The sequence below is a fragment of the Rattus norvegicus genome, chromosome 17 (assembly GCF_036323735.1).
Source record: "Rattus norvegicus strain BN/NHsdMcwi chromosome 17, GRCr8, whole genome shotgun sequence".
In the NCBI taxonomy this organism is placed as follows: domain Eukaryota; kingdom Metazoa; phylum Chordata; class Mammalia; order Rodentia; family Muridae; genus Rattus; species Rattus norvegicus.
In genome coordinates, this window is record NC_086035.1 from 2,490,631 (window position 1) to 2,512,497 (window position 21,867).

The 21,867-nt window shown below is 41.3% G+C and overlaps 1 protein-coding gene across 5 annotated transcripts in view; it reads left to right on the forward strand.

The window, feature by feature from the left end:
* The window catches only part of Zfp808l2 (zinc finger protein 808 like 2), a 78,779-nt gene that overhangs the window by 6,653 nt on the left and 50,259 nt on the right, over positions 1-21,867 (forward strand). For 2 of the 5 annotated variants that reach the window (XM_039096275.2, XM_039096280.2), the window contains exons 2-3: positions 20,466-20,589; positions 20,785-20,845. The exons of 2 other annotated variants lie outside the window; for them this stretch is intronic. In XM_039096275.2, coding sequence (XP_038952203.1) covers positions 20,466-20,589; positions 20,785-20,845 — 185 coding nt within the window. Of the gene's footprint in view, positions 1-13,802; positions 16,849-20,465; positions 20,590-20,784; positions 20,846-21,867 lie in introns of those variants that run through there. One more of the 5 variants, XM_039096277.2, reaches the window with a different exon arrangement.

The window sequence follows — 21,867 nt, forward strand, 5'->3', positions numbered from 1 at the left end:
CTTCTTCCTGTCTCTCCCCACAACTAATGCTCTCCCACCCCCACTGCCCGCCCACCCTTTCCCTCTCCCTCTTTCTGCCTTCTGTAATTATTTTATTCCCTCTTCTAAGTAGGACTGAACATCCACATTGATCTTCCTCCTTGCATTTCATATGGTCTGTGAGTTGTATCGTAGGTATTCTGAGCTTTTTGTCTAACCTCTAGTTATCAATGAGTACATACCATATTTATTCTTTTCTGACTGGGTTACCTCACTCAGGAAGATATTTTCTACTTCCATCCATTTGCCTGTGAGTTTCATGATGTCATTGTTTTTAATAGCCGAGTAGTACTCCATTGTGTAGATGTACCACATTTTCTGTATCCATTCCTCTGCTGAGGGACATCTGGGTTCTTTCCAGCTTCTGGTAGTATCAATAAGGCTGATGTGAACATAGTGGAGCACGTACCTTTGTTATATGTTGGAACATCTTTTGGGTATATGCCCAGGAGTGATATATCTAGGTCTACAAGGACGAATATGTCCAATTTTCTGAAGAACAGTCAGAGTGATTTCCAGAGTGTTTGTACCGTCTTGCAAACCCACCAACAATTGAGGAGTGTTTCTCTTCTCCACATCCTTACCAGCATGTGCTGTCACATGAGGTTTTGATCTTAGCCATTCTGACTGGTGTGAGGTAGAATCTCATGGTCATTTTGATTTTCATTTCTCTGATGACTAAGAATGTTGAACATTTTTTTAAATGAAATTTCCCTCCCACTTTTTAAAATTTTTAAAAAGATTTTACTATATATCAGTACACTGTAACTGTCTTCAGGCACAGCAGAAGAGGGCATCTGATCTTATTTCAGTTGGTTTTGAGCCACCAGGTAGTTGCTAGAATTTGAACTTGGGACCTCTGGAAGAGCAGTCAGTGCTCTTAAGCACTGAGCCATATCTCCAGCCCCAGTGTTTGGATTGTTAATACTTAAATGACTGATTTGGTTTGAGGCTCTCACAATTTTCTCATATATTCTTGTCTCTGCCTCCTAATTTGCTCATTGTCAGCATTTCAGACCACATGATCATTTGATGGAGATGCAATTTAGGGGGTGCCTCTGAGCCATTCGATTTTCCTCATTTGAGAATTCTTTGTTTAGGTCTGTACCCCAAAAGGAAGTTGATAACATTGCTGCTGTGACAGTACTTAATATTAGGGATGAACAGTGCCTTTGTTGTGAAGTCAAAAGATAATTTCTAAGAAATGAAGGTCTGGTTCCTAGGACTTGTGAACACTGCATTCCACATTTTGGTTTGCCTGCTACATTTTACTAATTGTTTAGAAACTGATAGACAGGCGGTGATGGGAAGCACTCTTGAGAGAAAGATCAGTAGCCACTGACGGTAAGAAATAAACAGATTAGAGGGCAGTTTGAGGTATTTTTGTGGTGGCTGTGAAGTCTCTGTTCTTTGTAAATTTTTCACACATACAATCATAGGTAATAATGGTCAAGTTGACATTATGCCTGGCAGAGTCTCCTTAAGTGTTTGATGAAAGCCTGACTATATTTTGTGCTTTTGTTCATGGCTTTTTCTCTCTGTTCCCTCATTATGTCAGCAAGACTGCACACAGTCTTGATTATTGTATCTTTGTGTCTTACTGTGTCTGTGTGTTTTCTATTTCTTTATTATCCCATTGATAACTCTGTGTTCTATAAGATGGCACATACCCTGGGATCAGCTTCCCCATCATAAATTGCTGGAATGTTTCTAAAAATACATTTTTTAAAAGAATTATTTATTTTATGTGTATGCATACACTGTAGCTGTCTTCAGATAAACCAGTAGAGGGCATCTGATCCCAACACAGATGGTAGTGAGCCACCCTGTGGTTGCTGGGAATTGAATTCAGTCTACCTGGAAAAGGAGTCAGTGCTCTTAACCACCGAACCATCTTACCAGTGCCAATTGTTTGATATTTTAATTTATAGTTTTTTTTTAATCTGAGTCGCTGTCTCCATCCTGTCTGAGATTCAACCAGTGAGCTCTTTGGTCTTCGTGTTGCCATGTGCCTCCATTGCTGTCACGGACTGTTGCAGTTAGTTGCAGTTTCCTCTCCAACCAGATCGGCCAGTACAAAGAAAACACAACTCAATTAATATGAAAACAATCTAGCGTCTAGATTGGGCAGATCCAACCTACACTGTCCTATTCCTAGCTCTCAAATCCCTCATCCCTTGCACCTGTTATTTGCCAGGTCTCCAGCTTCTCCCAAGACAACTCTTTCCTGGCTTCTCTCCTTTCCCTCTTCCGACTCCTCCCCCTCCTGACTCCTCCCCCTCCTGACTCCTCCCCCTCCTGACTCCTCCCCTCTCGCTCCCGACTCCTCCCTCTGCCCAAATCTTGAGCTCTTGCCTTTATTTTACAAATTCAGAGAGAACTCCAAGGCAAACCACAACATTTTCCCCTTTTTGTCCAGTTAAAAAACCTTTTCCCTATACATATGTGAACTAAGTATTATTACCATTCTGCAATTTATAAAACCAACAATACACTCATCACCCAGTCCATCAATTTTGTTCATTAACCATGTCATCTATACTAAAAACTATACCTGACTATATCCTGGTTCTAGATCCTATGCCACCTGAAAACCACCCTAACAGATTTATCATCTTTCTCAATACTAAACCGCTTGGGTTGTCTATGAGACTACCAGTCTCCAACCACATCAGAAATCCAAGAATGATTAATATTACCTGAAAATATGGGAAGCACAAAACATGGCTTCCAAGCTTAGCCAATTTATAGAGACTGCTGATCACCTGGACAGTCCTCCTATTCCTTAATATGTCAGAGCATCAGTCTTCAGCCTTCTGGCCCAGGATCATCTGACAGACCTTTGTAATGCAGATTTTGAAGGGCTGATCACCCTGCCTTGGCAGAGATTATCAGTCGACTATTCTGCATAATTTGTCCTTTTCTGGACAGTGTTTTGTCTATAGATGAATTGAAGCAATTTGCCCAGTGGCTGTGTCACCACGATTTGAGCAACTCCATTGATGCTCAATTTCTTCTTCGAGTCTAAGGGGTCCTGTCAGGGGTAGACAGGTCTCTAGTCAAATGATCTAGATGAAGAAATGTCCATAAACGGGTTATTCTGTGGACTTCTGACGCCCTTGAAGATTTCCTGTCTACATAGGCGTTTCTGAACTGTTAAGCATAGACTACCGTTGGCCCTCTCTAATCAAAGTATTTCCAAAAACCCATCTAAACTGACTCAGAACCATGACTTTGCTATCTGGTCTTTAGCTGGTACTAGTCAATCAACTAAAAACAATGTATAATAGCAGTTATAGGACTGGGTCTAAGATTTGTATTCTTAGATGCATAGTGGAGGCACAATGCTTATGTTAAAGTAGCAATATTAATCTCAATTATAAATCAATAAGAAAGTATACCAATGAAAACCTCGCATTTGTGTAAAATGCATTCTATACCAATGAAAAGATTGCAGCTTCAACTTTGTATCAATTACAAACATTTCTATCAATGTAAGATTTGGCTGTAAAATTTTGTTTTAGAGTAAGTTTGCTAATCTATCCCTGTTTGTCTATTTCTCTAACTTCTATGAATTACTATATCACCCCCCCTTTTTTTAAAAGTAAGGATAGAAAAGAGGAAAGGAAAGGTAGCAATCCCTGAGTTTAAATTCTCTAGTTCCCCCTGCCCAAAGCTACATTTGTATAGTATCCCTTAAAAGAAAACATATCCACAGCTCTTAGAATAACCAGAAACATCCACCCCAACCAAAGGAACTGGGACGACGATCTTCCTCGTCTGTTTCCAGCTGAATTGGGGTGAAGAATTCCCTTCTGGGGCCCAAGGGGAATTAGGAAGAGTTGGCTTTGTCGAAGTAGAGCTAGCTGGGATTTGCCTGCCAGTCACTCTGTGCTGAGAAAGTTCATCGCTTAGCTGACATCTTGACTATGACAGTCTGAAGGGCTGGATAAGTAAGCTGGCCATTCTGGGAAAGTTCTGAAAACAGGCCTTTAAATGAAGCAGCTTCAGTGTCATTGAGGGGAATCAAACACGAAGGTCCCGGAATCTCAGCATCCCAGAGTGTGGGTCATTTCAGGGCTGTCTTTCTCTTCTTTCATCCTGCAGCACACAAGACTTACAAGCACCATATAGTTCTGTAAGCGCATCCACATGGAGTAAGCAGGGTGCACAGCTTAGAAAATAAAGATCAACAAAGAAAGGTGACTGCCTTTCTCCAGGTTAGTTTGATCATATAATCAAACCGTAACATAATTTTGTAATACATGCCATTTTATAGGATGCATGTAATAACAAGTTATGAGAAATTCGTGCTCAAAATGTTACTGGCTGTTTATAGACACTTTAGCCAGTTCATACACGGAGACCTAGACATCCTCATATATACATCACCTATTTGTTGATTGTCTTAGTCTCCCTTTTCTTCTGTGTTGCCAAGGACTTCAGGAGGTCTCCCCTTGTCATGTCTGATCTTTATCAGCTAGGAAGGAACACACAGCTTTTCTTCTCCTGTAGAAACATAGGCATAACCCCTTCCCCAGCGTAACACATTTCCCATTTTCCACTCTGACGTAAGAATATCCTTAATATAAGCAGGCTGGTTTAGTTCAGTAGTCTTTTCCACAATCCAGTGTCTTTCAGCAGCTGTGCTGTTTTGTTCATCAGCATTTAAAAAAATTAAGGTTAATAAAGCACTATGTAGCCTATCTCTGGGAGTTTTTGTTGCCCCTTTTTGCCTGTTAAGCATCTCCTTTAGACTTCGATTAGATCTCTCCACAATCGCTTGTCCTATAGGATTGTGTAGTATACCTGTAACATGTTTTATATTATAATATTCAAAGAAGCGCTTAATCTTGTTAGAGATATATGCTGGACCATTGTCTGTTTTAATTTGTATGGGTATTCCCATTATAGCCATAACTTCTAACAAATGTGTAATTACAGAATCTGCCTTTTCTTATGCTAAGGCAGTTGCCCATTGAAATCCTGAATATGTATCTATAGTATGGTGTATGTATTTCAGCTTACCAAACTCTGTAAAATGGAGAACATCCATTTGCCAAATTTCATTTCTTTGGGTGCCCTTAGGGTTAGTTCCTGTAGGCAATGGAGTTTGACTATATAACGAGCAAGTAGGACATTGCCTCACAATCTCCTTGGCTTGTTGCCAAGTGATAGAGAATTCTTTCTTTAAGCCTTTGCTATTAACATGGTGTTTTTTATGGAATTCTGAAGCCTCTAGTGCACTTCCTATCAGTAGCTGGTCAATTTCATTATTACCTTGTGCCAGAGGGCCTGGCAGACCTGTATGGGATCTTATGTGTGTTATATATAGTGGGTAACTCCTATTTCTGATCTTTTGTTGTAGCTGAATAAATAGTGATGTCAATTCAGAATAGTCCTGAATAAGTTCAGCAGTCTCTATGTGTAAAACAACCCTTTCTGCATATTGAGAGTCAGTTACTATATTAAGAGGCTCTTGAAAATCTGACAACACCATGAGTATTGCATACAATTCAGATTTTTGAACTGATTTATAGGGACTCTCAGTCACCTTGCTTACATTTTCTGATTTATATCCTGCCTTTCCTGACTTACTGGCATCAGTGTAAAATGTAGGGGCTCCAGATATTGGAGTTCCCTTTATTATACGAGGGAGGATCCAGTTAGTTCGTTTTATGAACTGAAGTCGCTTGCTTTTAGGGTATCTGTTGTTAATCTCTCCTAAGAAGTTACTGCATGCTCTTTGCCAATGTTCATTTTGTACCCACAAAGAGGCAATTTCTGCATTAGCAAAAGGTACCACAATTTCAGCCGGATCCATTCCAGCTAATTGTCGAAGTCTCAATTTTCCTTTAAGTATAAATTCAGAGACCTTCTCAATGTAGGTTTTCAGTTTCTTACTCTGTTTATGTGCTAAAAATATCCATTCTAAGATATAATCTTCCCTCTGCATGAGGATTCCTGTAGGGGAATGAGTAGAGGGTAAGATGACTAATATGCAGGCCATCTTTGGATCAATACGATCTAGATGTGTGTCCTGCAATTTCCTTTCTACCAAAGCTAGCTCTTTCTCAGCCTCAGCTGATAGTTTCCTTGGGCTGTTTAAATCTTTATCGCCTTGTAACGTTTGAAATAAATTGCTCAACTCTTGAGTGGTCAAGCCAATCACAGGCCTCAACCAGTTAATATCTCCCAGTAGTTTCTGAAAATCATTAAGTGTCCTTAATTGATTTCTTTTGATTTGCACCTTTTGTGGCCTAATCCTTTGTAGACTCTCTTTATACCCTAGATAATTAATAGAATCCCCTCTTTGTATTTTCTCAGGGGCGATTTGTAATCCCCAGCAAGGTAAGGTTTTTTTCCCTTCATCAAACATTCTTTCCAGGATATTTATATCTGAATCAGACAATAAAATGTCATCCATGTAATGATAAATAATAGATTGGGGAAATTGTTTGCGAATCATCTCCAATGGCTGCTGTACAAAATATTGACACAAGGTAGGGCTATTCAACATTCCTTGTGGCAGGACTTTCCATTGATATCTTTTTATGGGGCGACCTCTATTGAGGGTAGGCACTGAAAAGGCAAACCTTTCCTTATCGCCTTCATGTAGAGGAATAGTGAAAAAACAATCTTTTAAGTCAATCACTGTAATAGGCCACCCCTTAGGCAACAAAGAAGGCAGTGGGATCCCAGGCTGCAGGGAACCCATCGGCCGAATAATCTTATTAATTGCTCTGAGATCTGTCAACACCCTCCATTTGGCAGACCTTTTTTTAATGACACATACTGGAGAATTCCAAGGGCTGGTGGACTCCTCTATATGCTGAGCCTCCAGCTGCTCCTGGACTAGCTGTTCTAATGCCTGTAGTTTTTCTTTTGCCATAGACCACTGATCAATCCAGATGGGTTGGTCAGTCAGCCACCTTAGTGGCAAAGCTGTTGTTGTCTTAACAGCAGTGGCTCCTTGGGGTAGCACTAAATTGTCAGCCTCTGCTGTATCTTGCTTATGGACAGCTTGGACAGTCTCTAACTGTCCTTGATAACATTCCCTGACTGATTTAAAGTTTTTATTAGGAGCCTGATGAATTTCAGGGCCAGACCCTGAAACTGAAGGGATATTAATTTGAGTTTTCCACTGCTGTATTAGATCTCTTCCCCATAAGTTAATGGCTATATCAGCCACGTATGGCCTTAATTTTCCTACCTGACCTTCTGGTCCTATACATTTAAGCCACCTGGTGCTTTGTTTTATTTGGGATAAAGTGCCAACACCTTGAAACTGCATATCCACTCCTTGAAGTGGCCAACTAGTGGGCCAAGATTTTGGAGAGATGATGGTAACATCTGCTCCAGTATCAACCATTCCTTCAACTTCAATATTGTTTACCAGTATTTTTAGTTTTGGCCTTTGGTCCTCTATAGATGTTTGCCAAAATATTCGTTTTTTGCTCCCTTTGAGGCTTTTGTAATTGTCCATAGGACTTCCCTCAGCCTCCTCTGGTCCCAGAATATCTATTTTTGAAGTCGTGCCCTTTAATTGTTCTGAGGAAGAGAACTCTCCCTGCCTGGCATTGGGGCCTTCGAGAGGCCCCCCTGGGAGTTTTTTGGCAGGATGCGGCCCCATCTGTCTGTTATTGCTCTACATTCCTTAGTCAAATGTCCACCTCTGCCACATCTTTGACACATTCCAGGAGGCATAGTCCCCCTTTTGGTATTACTTTGGTTTTTCTTGCAGTAATATCTGAGATGACCCTGCTCACCACAATTAAAACATTTGAAATCTTGAGTCATCTCTAGCTGCCCAGTGGCAGCTTCTCCTATCACAGTCATATCAGGAGAACAAGATCCAACAATAGCTGTATATCTAATCCACTCATCTATTGGTGCGGACCTCGCCTTCAGTGGTCTGATTACTTCCCTGCATTCGGTATTTGCATTTTCAAAGGCTAAAGACTCAATTATCGCCTTTCTTGCCGCTGAATCTGATACACTCCTTTCCACAGCTGAGGTAAGCCTTTGTAAAAAGTCAGGGAAGGTTTCTTTAGGACCTTGTATGACTTGAGTGAATGTTTCAAGTCTTTTCCCTGATTCTGCGACTTTGTCCCAGGCCTTTAAGGCTGACAATCGACGCCATGCCAGAGTTTCTTCATCATATACAGCCTGCATCTCTACTTCAGCAAAGCGGCCTTCACCAAGCAGTTGATCTGTGGAAATCTCTCTGCCCCTAGCTCTGTTTTGTCGTGCTATCTCCCTCACTTCTTCTCTCCACCACGAAATCCATTGTAAATTTTCAGCAGGCTCTAGAATTGCTCTTACCATATCTTTCCAGTCTTGGGGGATTACTCTATTTTTAATAGCCCAAGAAATCAAGATTTGTTTTACAAATGGTGAATGCATTCCAAAATTAGTTACGCTTTCCTTAAATTTCCTCAATTCTAACACATCCATGGGTTGCCATTCAAATTCTTCATAACCCTGTGGATGATCATCATCTGCAGGCCTTTGTTGTACACTAACTGGATAGACTAAAGTTTGTTTCCTAATAACCTTAGGTTGGCTTTCCCTAATTTTATCTTCTGTCTCTACCTGAGTTTTTTCTTTAGTTGTAATTTTAAATTCCTCTCTTAAAATCTGTACCCATGCTTCATATCTCTCCTTCTGTCTTTCCCCCTGTTCCTTGAGTTCCTGAATTCTCTGTTCAAGGCTTTGCTTCCACACTTTGAATTTTTCTTTATATTGTACTTCTAATAATCTGCTATCCATTATCTTTTGATTGATTAATTTTAAAAAGTTATTCTCCAAGTCTTGCTTCCAAACCTCATTACTTTCTCTCTGCTGTTCAGTATGACCTGTGAGCTGTTGTATGTTCTGTACTAACATCCTCTCTAGTTCTGTCTACCACCTTCATTTTCATCTTTCTGTCTCTTATTCTGATCTATAATTTCCTGTGTCTTCAATTCTAGTGTTCCTTCTAGGCTACATTGCCAAGACTTAATTTTCTCTTTCTGTTGTTCATGTTGTTCCATAATTACCTGTATCTTCTGTTCTAAGCTCTGCTTCCATAATCTTAGCTTCTCTTTATGTTGTAATTCTGATATTGCAGCCTCTGCCTTATTTTGATTTGCTAGTTTTAGTAAGTTATCCTCTAGACTTTGCTTCCAGATTCTATCTCTATCTCCCTGCTGTTCAATTTGATGTATGAGTTGTCGAATTCTTTTTTTGTAGCGTCTCTTCTAGCTCCTGTTGCCAAGACATACGCTTATCTCTCTGTTGTTCAGAGTCATCTATAAATTTCAGAAATTTCTGTTCTAGCAGTACTTGTAATTTCTTTTCTAAGGCTAGAAATTTGCTATTTAGGGCCCTGTCTTTTGAGAAGATATAGTAAATCAGAAGAATGAATATTGCAATACCGGTAAATGATAAAGTGTCTATTTCCTCAAAATTCACAACCGTCAGACCATTCAAAATATCATCCCATAAGGCCCAAAAGATATTCATTGTGTTTCTCATCTTTAAGTATCAAAAGGTTATATATCTCTCTTACATCAAAGTAGTACCTGATCCAAAGCCCTTTATACCTTTTTCTCCCTCCGCCTCTTTGGGTTGTCTCCGGCTTTGCTTGGTCGTGTGGTGATCTCAGGAATCCTGTTCAATGTGTTGGCTAGAAAACTCCCTCACAGGCAGTTGTGCTCTAGGTTCTTCTGTCCCTTTCCTCGATTCTAGATGATGCCCTCGGCTGTAGCTCTCTGTCTGGGGTTTGGGGCAGGGAGCCTCTCTGCATTTCTCCGTAGACCCCTCAGACCCAGTCAACTCCCAATCCACCAGTACTCCTGCCTAGATCTCTATCAGAGCCCTATTCTGGGGGTGAGAGGGAAGTAAAATTTTATCTCAGGTTAGTTGAGTTCTAATAGATCCGTTGGGCGCCATTTTGTTGCAGTTTGTTGCAGTTTCCTCTCCAACCCGATCGGCCACTACAAAGAAAACACAACTCAATTAATATGAAAACAATCTAGCGTCTAGATTGGGCAGATCCAACCTACACTGTCCTATTCCTAGCTCCCAAATCCCTCATCCCTTGCACCTTTTATTTGCCAGGTCTCCAGCTTCTCCTTCTCCCAAGACAACTCTCTCCTGCTTCTCTCCTTTCCCTCTCCCGACTCCTCCCCCTCCTGACTCCTCCCCTCTTCTGACTCCTCCCCTCTTGCTCCCGACTCCTCCCTCTGCCCAAATCTTTAGCTCTTGTCTTTATTTTACAAATTCAGAGAGAACTCCAAGGCAAACCACAACAATGGACTCTAAGCCTTTAGAAGTGCAAGTCCAATTCAATGCTTTCAATAATGATTCCTCTTGGCCATGGCCTATTTTATGATATCAGTGAAAATTAACCATACAGTAGGGTTGTGTGGATGATCGGAACACAGTAAATTTCCCCTTCCAACTATACAAACCAGGGAGGACTTTCTTCTACATTAGCTGTAGAGCAGTTAGCATCAGTGCAAATCCTTTAAGGGTTGGAGTGATCCCAAGATTGACAAGTTTAGGCTGCCGTGAGGAATAATCCTGTTAAGAACATTCTCCTTTACTAATAATGAGACCAACATCAGGTGACTCCTCAGCTCTCTCTTCTGTAGAAGATTCCGATGCTAGGAATATTTGTTGAAAGGCGCTTGCTTAAACACAGACTGCTATCTACTATACTTTTAATATGTGTTATACATTATAGTGTGCTCATCAAATCAAAGTCAGCTGGGGTTCTAAATCAGACCCTGTCTCAAACAAAGGAAATAATCAGAACTGTATTTGTGATAGGCTAGAATATTTCGGTTTTTCTTTCCTTTACTAATTAATCTTAATGGTAAAATTTGATTCCAAGGTAAATGTTACCTTTTTTTTTTTTTTTTGACTTGTTCTTCATGTACATTCTTGTGATTTCCACATCATACATGGTCTCCAGTGTTCCTGGTATGTTCTGTTACCTGGGTGATAGTGAACTAAGTTACTAACTGAAAAAAGATTCTACTTCTGTAAGCACATGCTATGTACCTAGGCCTTGAGCTTGACTATAAAAGCCATCCCCTGCTTTTTAATAACTTGATTTATTTCTTTTATGTATTCAGTTTACATCCTGAACACTGCCCTCCTCCCGGTTACCCCCTCCCTTAATTCTTCGCCCAGTTGCCTCTCCTCTTCTCCCCTGAGTCGATGGGCCACATTGCATTATGCAGATCTTCTATTTCGTAGGACTAGTGTAACTACAGTATCTTGGTTTCATACTAAGTTCAATGTTTTATTCAGATTCTTGATAGCCTTGTGTGTAGACCCAAAAATGGGCCAGTCAGACGCTCATCAATCATCTAAAATTGATTACCTTACTGTTCATTCGTAATATTAAATATTGTCAAAGAAGGGAAGTTATCAACTTCCTTTTATTCTGTCCCTTTCTGGACTGTGATGTTACCACTTTCAAAGTTCCTGGAGTAGACATTGATATTAAGCTGTGATGAAAAGAGTACAGAGTCTTTGATGTAAAGGATTTTCCAATGCCTGGGAAATAGTGAATCACACTGAGTAGAGTTTACCTCAGGGAGAGACTGCCTCCCTCAGGTACGTAGCAGGGTAACCAAGCATCTTAGAGATTAGGATGCTAGGATACACATGGTTTTTCACCCGGATTGTCAGAAAATATGGCTTCAGAAGGTAACACAGGAGACAGCCATGATTAACCAACAGCCACTAGGCCCAACGCCAGATCAAAGAGCAGCCCTTTAACAAGCAGCTTCATGGACCATTGCAGGGTCACAACCACCACTAAGGCCTGGTGTGCCATAAAGGACCGCTTTTCTTCTTGAGATAAGCATAGATCCGCGAGGTGGGCAGGACATCAGGTGACACCATTTGAAAAGGAAAAACACTGTTGTGGTGAGGACTGGCCTGATTGAGCAAGGCTTTCCATGAGGACTTCATGGATAGAGAATTACATAGCTCCTTCTCAAACTCAGCCACATCTTAGAGCCTGTAAGGGCCTGGGGCCTAGGACCTGGGGCCTTTCCCTAAGGCCTTGAGGTATGTATTAAAAAAGCAGAGCTTCTTCTCTAAAATCAGGCATATGCTTTTGAGATCTGTTAATGGTCTGGGGCCAGGTCCTTTGGAGACGGGTTGTCTCTGATGCTGAGATTCCAGAAATTGCTACCACATGGGGCTGAAGACATGAGTTCCAAAGTAGTGGAGGCATGGTCTTTAATGTTAATGAGATGGCCCTGTACTCAGTGAGCAACATTGTTTGATCAGATCCCTCCTTAATTTGTCCATTGTATGGTTGATTCTGCTGACTTCATGGAAGTCTCCCATTTCTTTCCATTTTCCTTGTAGGTAGTATAAATGCTGCTGTTCTTAAGAAGCTTCCTTAGCAGAAGCCTTAGCTCCTTGCTACCCCACCCCAGCTTTCAAACTTTCTATCTCCTACTTTTTCTATCTTTTGCATCCTCTGAAGCCTTCCACTTAGGATTCTGTCCTTGAAGAATGGCCAGCTCTTTTAGATTATTGGTGTAGTTAAGAAATGATTGGTGAGGGTTGGGGATTTAGCTCAGTGGTAGAGCGCTTGCCTAGCAAGCACAGTGCCCTGGGTTCAGTCCCCAGCTCCAAAAAAAAAGAAAAGAGAAAAAAAAAAAAAAGAAATGATTGGTGAAATATATTTGCTGTGTAAATCTCCTAACTGCCAAGTGGCTAAAACAAGTAGTCACCACTCTATCCTTAAATTGTTCCCAATCAACCTTAGGGTGTCTGTGAATTGTTGTCTTTATGCAGGTGATGGCTAAATGAGTCCATTTGTGCATTTGGGAAAGTGAGTCTTTTGTTTATTCTCTGGGGAGTATAGCTTTACCCTTGAGTGTGCCACTGCCCTTCCTCTTCTAAGCAATTTGGGCCCTTTCTTCTGCTGTATATTCTAAATGAGCCCATCCTTTAGTCTAATCCCGGTTCCCAGCAGGTGTGTCTTGCTGGCCCAAAACTGGGATGGTCCTTTGCATAACCATTTCTGGAGCCACCTGATTTACCTGGTTATTGTCCAGTGCCACTGAGTCTCTTCCCATCTGATGTCTTGGGTAATGAATGCTCATAGTTGTTACCTTCATCATGACATCCAAGAGACCCAAGATTTTGGCTTTGAAAGACCCCCGGAGCAGGGAGACCCTCACTCAAGTCTCGGGATGATGCATCCCCCCAAGAAGTCATGTGAGACCGTCCTTGCTGTAATAAACATGAGGTTTATTGATAGGAACCAGTGCACTGGGGTCGAGACTCATATCCCATGCAGGGGCAGTGGAGTTCGACCCCCACATGCTGGGAGAAAGGGTATTTAAAGGGAGAAACCACAACCCAAGGGGGCAGGGATAGTGTCAGTGGAAAATCACAAGCTTCCTGTCAAGATTGCTTAACTTTTTGTTCCCTTTAGTTGCTAGGAGAAGCTTCCTGCTTCTCAAGGTTGTTTGTTCTTTTAAGATTTCAATCTAACTTAATGGTCTGCTAGTTCCTGGAAGAAGCTTCCTCTTATCTTTACTAGGTTGGGATCCCCTATCTAAGGGCCTTATCTTAAACCCTTTTATCTGGATCCTAGGAGAGCAGGCTCAAGAAATGGGATCCTTTACTTACTTACAGGTAGAGGGCAGGGTCTGGAATTTGAGGTATTTAGGGCTTCTTAGGGGTGAGATTCCATTTTTAAACTTCTGACTTTTTGGCTGTATTTTTTATTCTTTCAGCTTCTTTTTCTACCTTGGTATATAGCCCGTGGACGGGAGCTGTGGCAAAGGCATCTGTGCTGATGTGCTGAGGGATAGAATGCTAAAGAATGGAAAGTTCCTGCCTATTTGAAGGCAGATTGCTTGGGTGGGATCTTGTGGTCTTTTCTGGATGTCTTGAGTCAAAGTCAGAAGTTGAAAAGAACCCAGATGTCTTCAACAGAGGAATGGATACAGAAAATGTGGTACATTTACACAATTGAGTATAACTCAGTTATTAAAACAATGACTTCGTGAAATACTTAGGCAAATGGATGGAACTAGAAAATATCATCCTGAGTGAGGTAACCCAACCACAAAGGAACACAAATGGTATGCACAACTGATAAGTGGATATTAGCCCAAAAGGTGAGAATACCCAGAATACAATTCACTGACTATCTGAAGCTCAAGAAGGAGGAAGACCAAAGTGTGGATGCTTCAGTCTTTCTTAGAAGGAGGAACAAAATACACACAGGAGGAAATAAGGACACAAAGTGTGGAGCAGAGACTGAAGGAAAGGCCATCCAGAGACTGACCCACCTGGGGATCCATCCCATATACAGTCACCATATTCAGACACTATCGCAGATGCCATGAAGTGCCTGCTGACAGGAGCCTGATATAGCTTTCTCCTGAGAGGCTCGGCCATAGCTTGACAAATATAGAGTTGGAGGCTCACAGCCAACTACTGGACTGGGTCCGGGGTCCGTAATGGAGGAGTTAAAGAAAGGATTGGAGGAGCTGAAGGGGTTTGCATCCCTACAGGAAGAACAACAATATCAATGGAGCAGACCCCCCCCCAGAGCTCCCAGGGACTAAACAACCAACGAAAGAGTACACATGGAGTGACCCTTTGCTTCAGCTACATATGTAGCAGAGAATGGCCTTGTTGGACATCAGTGGGAGGAGTGGCACTTGGGCCTGCGAAGGCTTGATGATTCAGTGTAGGGCAATACCAGGAAGGTAGGTGAGATGGGTGGGTTTTTCAGAGCACCCTCAGAGAAGCAGGGGAGAGGCTATGTGATAGGGGGTTTCTGAAGGGGAAAACAGGAAAGGTGATAACATATGAAGTGTAAATAAAGATAATATCCATTAAAAGAAGAGAAAAAAGAAAAGAAAAGGAACCTTGTACAGAAGATTCCTTGAGACACAGAGCACTCAGGATGAGGATACATGCACTTCAGGTCAAATGACTGCAGTCAGTTCCTTAAACTGAAACAGGTGTGCACTCTGAAGGATTTTTCTTATTGGAATATTTACTATGGGAACCCAGCCCCCTTTTTTGTGGAGCTCATGAGTTGATAAGAAAAATCTTTATCTAGGTCATATCTTCTGGTGGAAGCTTACATATGTAAGGATGATGAAGATGGGAACGCTTTTTCTTTTTCTTCCTGCCATACTCTGGCAAGAGAGATCACTATTTTTCTAGCATTAGAGGTTCCGTGTTAGGAATTCTGGAATATGCTGAAGACCAGCTGAGACATATAGACACGACTGTGTTCTTGAACTTGCCATTGTTGCAGTCACTGTCTTACTTGTGGACAACATTCCATGAGACATTTCTCTATATCCACTTCATCCATACATAGAGAGAGCCATGCTTTGGGTTCTGTTCATCTGGAAAACCTCTGCTAATGCAGATATGTGTTTTCACCTCCCACTAAGGAAGATGTGCTTGCTACCAATAGTGCTCCACTGTGATCGGCATCAACTTCCTGCTTTTCTCCCAGGGTTGTCTAGAGTCTCATATTGAAACGGCAAGATAAACGCCATTTCTGGAGAATCATTTTGAAGGGAAAGATAAATCCCATTTATCTCCACTGAGGCAACTCTTTTGTATCCATTTGTAAGACCAGGCCTAATTTTAAAAACAGCCATAAAGCACCAGCTTAAGAAGTAGAGCCTAATTAATATAGAGAAAGTCCTGAGACACCAGCTCTAGGAACAGACCATAAAACCTAGAACAAATTCATAGAACCATACCCCCAGAGACCAGCCAGGGGATAACCACAAAAGATGGGAAATATTCTTTCTCAGGATAGGCCATCTGCACTGGCAGCCCTATTTCATTATATGGTTAGAAATTCATGACGGAGGCAGGCAGACCACTGACAACCTGTGGCTCCAGAGCGTCATTTGTCTGGGGTTGCTATTTCAAATCATGATTGACCCCTGAATGGTGATTGTTTCTGCACAATAACCCTCTTTGTTTTTGTATACTATCAGAGTCTGTGGTCTTCAACAATTTGAGACCCTTACGTCGTATAGCAGATGAATATTAGCTACAATTTTCCTTATGCAAATGTGAAATTATAGAAACAAACATCATATTTTGTGTCCTAAAAGCTCTCTTTAATTATTAATATCCTTGGAACCATTCTGCCAAGGGGTCATGTAGTGAAAATTGGACTTTAGAAGCTGTCCATCTTGATTCAAGGGAGTTTAGCATGAGTGGAGGAGGAGGGGCAGAAAGAGGGTGGTAGAAAATAAGAGGAAGGGGGAAAAAGAACAAGAAGAGGAACAAAAATGACAAGGAGTAGGAGAAAAAGAAGATGAGGAAGAGGAGAAGAAATACACCAGGAAGAGGAGGAGCAGCACTAGGAAGAGGAAGATGAGGACAAGGAGTAGAAGAAGGAGGGGAATAAATTCCTGCTTAGTGCTGGAAGACAGAAAGGTCGCCTATTGGAGGACAGACAAATGGGATAGTGAAACACAAATCTTGCAGATCTAAAAAGGGTCATTTCCTAGAGTACAATGATGGGCCAGAAAACTTGCTACTCCGTGCCTTTACTGCACTCTAATCCTAATGGAGGTGCTCATGTCACTCAAGATTCACTGGCCAGTCAGGGCGTTTTTAACAACCCTCCAATCAGGAGAAAAGGAGTGTTCTTCCGGGTTCTTTTGTTCCTGCTGCAAGTTCCACTCTGTTAAGGAGCAGGCTTGAATGGTTGGTTGGACGTGCTTTGAACTCTGCTGCTGAGTGCCTTACCGGAGTGCCAACCCTGAACTACCAAGTCCAATCATGGTGAGCATGTGACCACTGCCCCTAACCTGAATTAGCAGTGGACTGAGAAGGGGGAGGCAGGGAGGTGGTCCTCCCATGCATGGGCTTGGTGGGAACTAGCAGCCATCTTGTAGATTCCGTGTGGTCCTAGCCATTAGGTGTTCTCATGTGTTCAGTTTGGGAGCTGCATCTGTGCAAAGCCTTTGGAGCAAGGGGTTTTTGTCAGAAACATCATGGGCAGGATGCCAAATGCGGAGACCTAGCTTCTCAGTATCTTCCAGAACTTGTCCCTTGCCATTTAAAATCAATTTAGAATGAATTTTGTAGGTGTTGTAAACCATATCTCAAAGGCTGGGCAGCACTGGAATTTAATCCATGATGGGAACAGGAGAATCCATGATGTAGGATCTTCCAATGCTTAGGAAATAGTAAGAGGTACTGTGGATTGCTCTGGTGCTGTTTGTATTTTGATGTTAATTCCTGAGGTCTCAGATTTGTCCTCCTTTCTGGGAATTTAGCTCTCTCCCCTTCGGGATTTGGTACTGGGACCTGTGGGATTCATTCAGTTCAGTTCCGGGCACAGCCAGAAGCCAGAAGTGTCCTGTCCCAGAAGGCAGAAGCCTTGTGTGTCCTGAGGCCACTAGACTGGTTGCTTAGAGCAGAAAAGGTGATCTTACCTCTGCTCTCAGGTGTGACTCCTTGTGACTGCCTTTCAGCTCTCAGCACAGGCAGAAACTCGAAGGGTCCTGTCCCTGACTGCTCCTAGGTCCCTGTGCCCAGGGGGCAGAGATGTCACTAGGAGGTTTAATCTTTGGTCAGATAGGTGTGCAGTAAGTAGTTGTCTCCTGTGAGTTCTCGGGATTGTCCACACTTCTCAGGGTCCAGCTGTCCCACCCACAAGATTTGGGAGGAGGGATCTCTGGTACTGGTTCAGTTCAGTTCCACTTCAGTTCAGGAATCAGCAGGTTCCTGCCAGTGACCAGTCCTATATACCTGTATGCAGGGGACACTATGCAGGTTTTTGGTTGAGGAATGTGAACAGAAGTGGGCAGAAGTGGCGGTCTCCCCTGAGGTCTCAGGATTGTCCACACTTCTGGGAATTCAGCTCTCTACCCCATGGGATTTGCCATTTTATGTGATAAAGATATAACTTGCTTTCAGACTTTAGAGTACGTGACAGTCTAAAGATTGTCTTGAGGGTGGCAGGAGACTTTGGACATTTGAACACTGTACATGCTGTAACAGACTGTAAGGGTCCTTGATGTTATATTAAATGCATTTTTGTCATGGAATGACCATGAACCTATAGAGAGCAAGGTCTAGCGTAGTTAGGTGGATGAAAGAGCATGTAGATAGTATGTTGACTTTAAACATTTGTCTCTTGTTTGTGGACTTGTTGGTGAGAATATGTGGAGAAGGACTCCTACAAGAGGCAATTCCTTTTTGGGATGTGATTTGAGGGTCTATAGACTTAATCAATATCCACTTATTTCTGTTATTCTGTTTTCCTTGAAATTCATCCTTCAGCTTCCTTCTCATGTCCTTCCTTCCTCTCCCGCCTTCCTTTTAATAGACTCTGTCCTTAAATCATATGAGGTACAGAAGAAGCATTGCTAAGCTATTTTGCTTAACTAATATTTTCATATTTTTCAAATTTGGCTTGTTTTTGAAGACAGTTTCTCTTTGTGGCCGTGGGTATCCTCAAGGTAGGCCTATATGCTAGTCATGAATGTAGGGATCAAAGTGAATCTGGGTTCTAATGCTGGAATCAAATGTGGGCCAACGTGCCTGGCCTTTCTCTTTTATTGATATAAATGGGCCTGCAATGAAGGTGTCTTTATATGTCAAGCATATGCTTTTGTGCTGAACTTACCCCACATTTTGATTTTTGAAATTTCTTAGTCATTATCATTCTATTTCCTAGGGTACCATGTACTCATGTTGTTAATACTTCTGAGTCTTCTCAGTCATTGCAGGGCAGTCCCTGATCTTCTTTCTACCTGTCTTGTTTGTTGTGACTTTATGTTAGAAAGTCTATGAGTCTTTTGCCTATATGCATGAATATACACCTCAGGTGTGTCTAGTCCTCAGAGTAGCCACACAATGGTCTGACACCTGCTGAAAGTAGAATAATGGATGGCTGTGATCCTGCTGTAAATACAACAATTCACCTCACTTATTTGTAGGACCTGCAAGAGCTCTTCCTGAAGCATGTATCCTTTTCACTACCCTGCTTTAAGTTCCTGACAGGTACACTTCCAGTCCCTGCCCTGGTTCCCTTGTATGGGGGAACAGTGTCACACAATAGAACACACACACACACACACACACACACACACACACACACACCGCACACACTAATATGTTTATCCTGACTTATATCTCATCCAAGCTTCCCACAGCTAGTGTGTCCTCTCTGTTACTCTTTGCTCGACGCTCTATATCTGCCCTTAGCTTAGTTGCCCAGTTACCTTTTCACTGCTCACCACCATAAAACTACTCTCAGCCTAATTCCATCTCTAATCTCCAACCTGGGGTTGCGGGGAATGAACACTCCTCTGGACATCTTACATGGTTTTCAGCTCTCTCTCCAAAGCAAGACAAATTTCTCTTTCCTGTCTCCTGCTTCTCTTTCCTCACCTTTGGGAACCTGGAATTCTCACCTTTTCTACCCTTTCCATTGGCTGCTGTCAATGGATCTTGATCGATCAAAGTCCAATTAGAGACAAGGAACTGGAGAATTTACATGCAGATTCCCAGTCAAAGCATGAGATCCATGCCCTGTACTTCACTGCTGAGCCCTCCATCCTGCACTGTGTTGTTTACATCTAATCAACTTTCATATAGCTAAGATTTTCTTCTGCCTAAGTGTAAAGTTCTTTTTGTTTCCCCTGGAGCTGAGGACCGAACCCAGGGTCTTGGGCTTGCTAGGCAAGTGCTCTACCACTGAGCTCAATCACCACCCCCCTGCCTAATTGTAAATGTTTAAACATATATTCCCTTTTGGTAATATCTTGTTAATGTTACAATTTGTATCTGTGGACCTCAGGTTTCTGGAAGATGACTACAGAACTGGATTTTATGTATAATGCTCTTATAGATTTAAGGAAAAACCTGAGGTATTTCTATATTTCTGGTTTGGTTAGTCAATTCTGGTAGAGGATACAGGGTCTTACTATGTACCTTTGGCTGTTCTAGAACTCATTATATACCCCACACTGGCATCCGACTCAATGTGATAATTCTGCTTCTGTCTCCTGACTGCAGTGTTAAAGGCACAGGACAATAGACCCAGCTTTTAACTGAGTTTTAGAGACAGTAATTGTTAGTGTTAATACAATTTCTTCGATGTGTGGTAAGCACTATTGATCTTGTAGAGCTTGTGTCCTCTTTACATATGTAGGTGTCATTTCACTAGAAAGGCTACATCCTATTGAACAGGCTGTGAAATGACAGGGCTGAACCTCATTAATACATTTCCTACAAGTATGTATTGGTAGTTACAGTAGAACTTTAGAGTCAAGAAATAAGTCTGATAGTCCCCATAATTATATGAACACATTGTTTATGAAGAATACATGCCCAATGTTGTCTCTATCATACTTTCTTTTGTACCCATGTATGGGATACTCGAGAAGACAGTGACTTATGAGGATGTGTATGTGAACTTCACTCAGGAAGAGTGGGCTTTGCTGGATCCCTTCCAGAAGAAGCTCTACAAAGATGTCATGCTGGAGACCTACAGGAACCTCAATGCTATAGGTAAGAGTATAAATTCTCTTTCCTGTTTTAAAATTGGAGAAAACACTTTCTTTCTTTTGAAGCACTTCTGTAATTTCAATTGAGATGGGTAGAGAATTTGGTGAGTAAAGCGAGCATGACTTTAAGATTTACTGAACATTGTCACTTACATTTTTCATAATTTCCATTCATTGTTTTTCTCTTACTCTATTTCAGGCTTTAATTGGGAAGACCAAAATATTGAGGAACATTGTCAAAGATCTAGAAGACAGAGAAGGTACTTCTTATATGCAAGCTCATACAAATATGCCTCTGAAGAAATTTTAATGTGTGTTGAAAGTTTGAAAGTAAAGCAACAGTGTAAATAAGAACTGCTTTAAATATATTGGTGATTGATACATTCTAACAAAACCATGGTATTCCGTGCGCTTTTATCTGATTTGTTTTTGCAATGCAATTTTTTAAGAAAGTGGACTTGGAAACAATGCCTTAGTGTACATCACCATTTGAAAGACAGCCCTATTACAACTACACTGTACAACTGGCAATACATTTCTGCTAATTTTGTAAAAGCTCCACATGTTGAATGGTTGACAAATACATGTCAAAAAGCTTCTAATTAGCTTATTCAGATATTAATAGTGATATTGTTAGATTTAGTGAAATGGGCAGATTATTTGTTGTAAGAAGGATGTTGGGCATTAACCTCCATCCCTATATCACTTGTCTATGAAGAACAAAGTGTTAAATTATGTGAATGCAATGTGTTCATCTTCCTTTCATAGATATGTCATATATCATAATGAACACAAACCGTTTATATAAAAGGGATTTTGAAGGAAACAATGTACCTCTCTGTCTGTCTGTCTATCTATCCATCTATGTATCTATCTCTATCTATCATATCCATCCATCCTTCCATCCTTCCATCTATTTATCTTTCTACCTATCTTTCTATCTATGTATCTCAATCTTTTTCTGACACTCTCTCTCCCATAACAATGAGAAGACATATAGTGAGTGGCTGTTATACTAGACTGTTTCAACATGATAAATGTTTTACAATTAATGATTTTTCCAACTTCATTGACAATACGTATGGAACCTCAATTTGTAATAAATTCTCTTGAGTACTAGGAATGCTGAAATGCTTCTGTTTCTCCTGGATTAATTCCCAAATATAGTATGAACAACCCTACAGTAAATATTGGAATACGCTTAGTTGGATTAAAGGTCTGAGCTCCTTTGCTTTTCTTCAAATTTGGGAAAAACCTTTTATAGAAAAAGGATATGTAAATC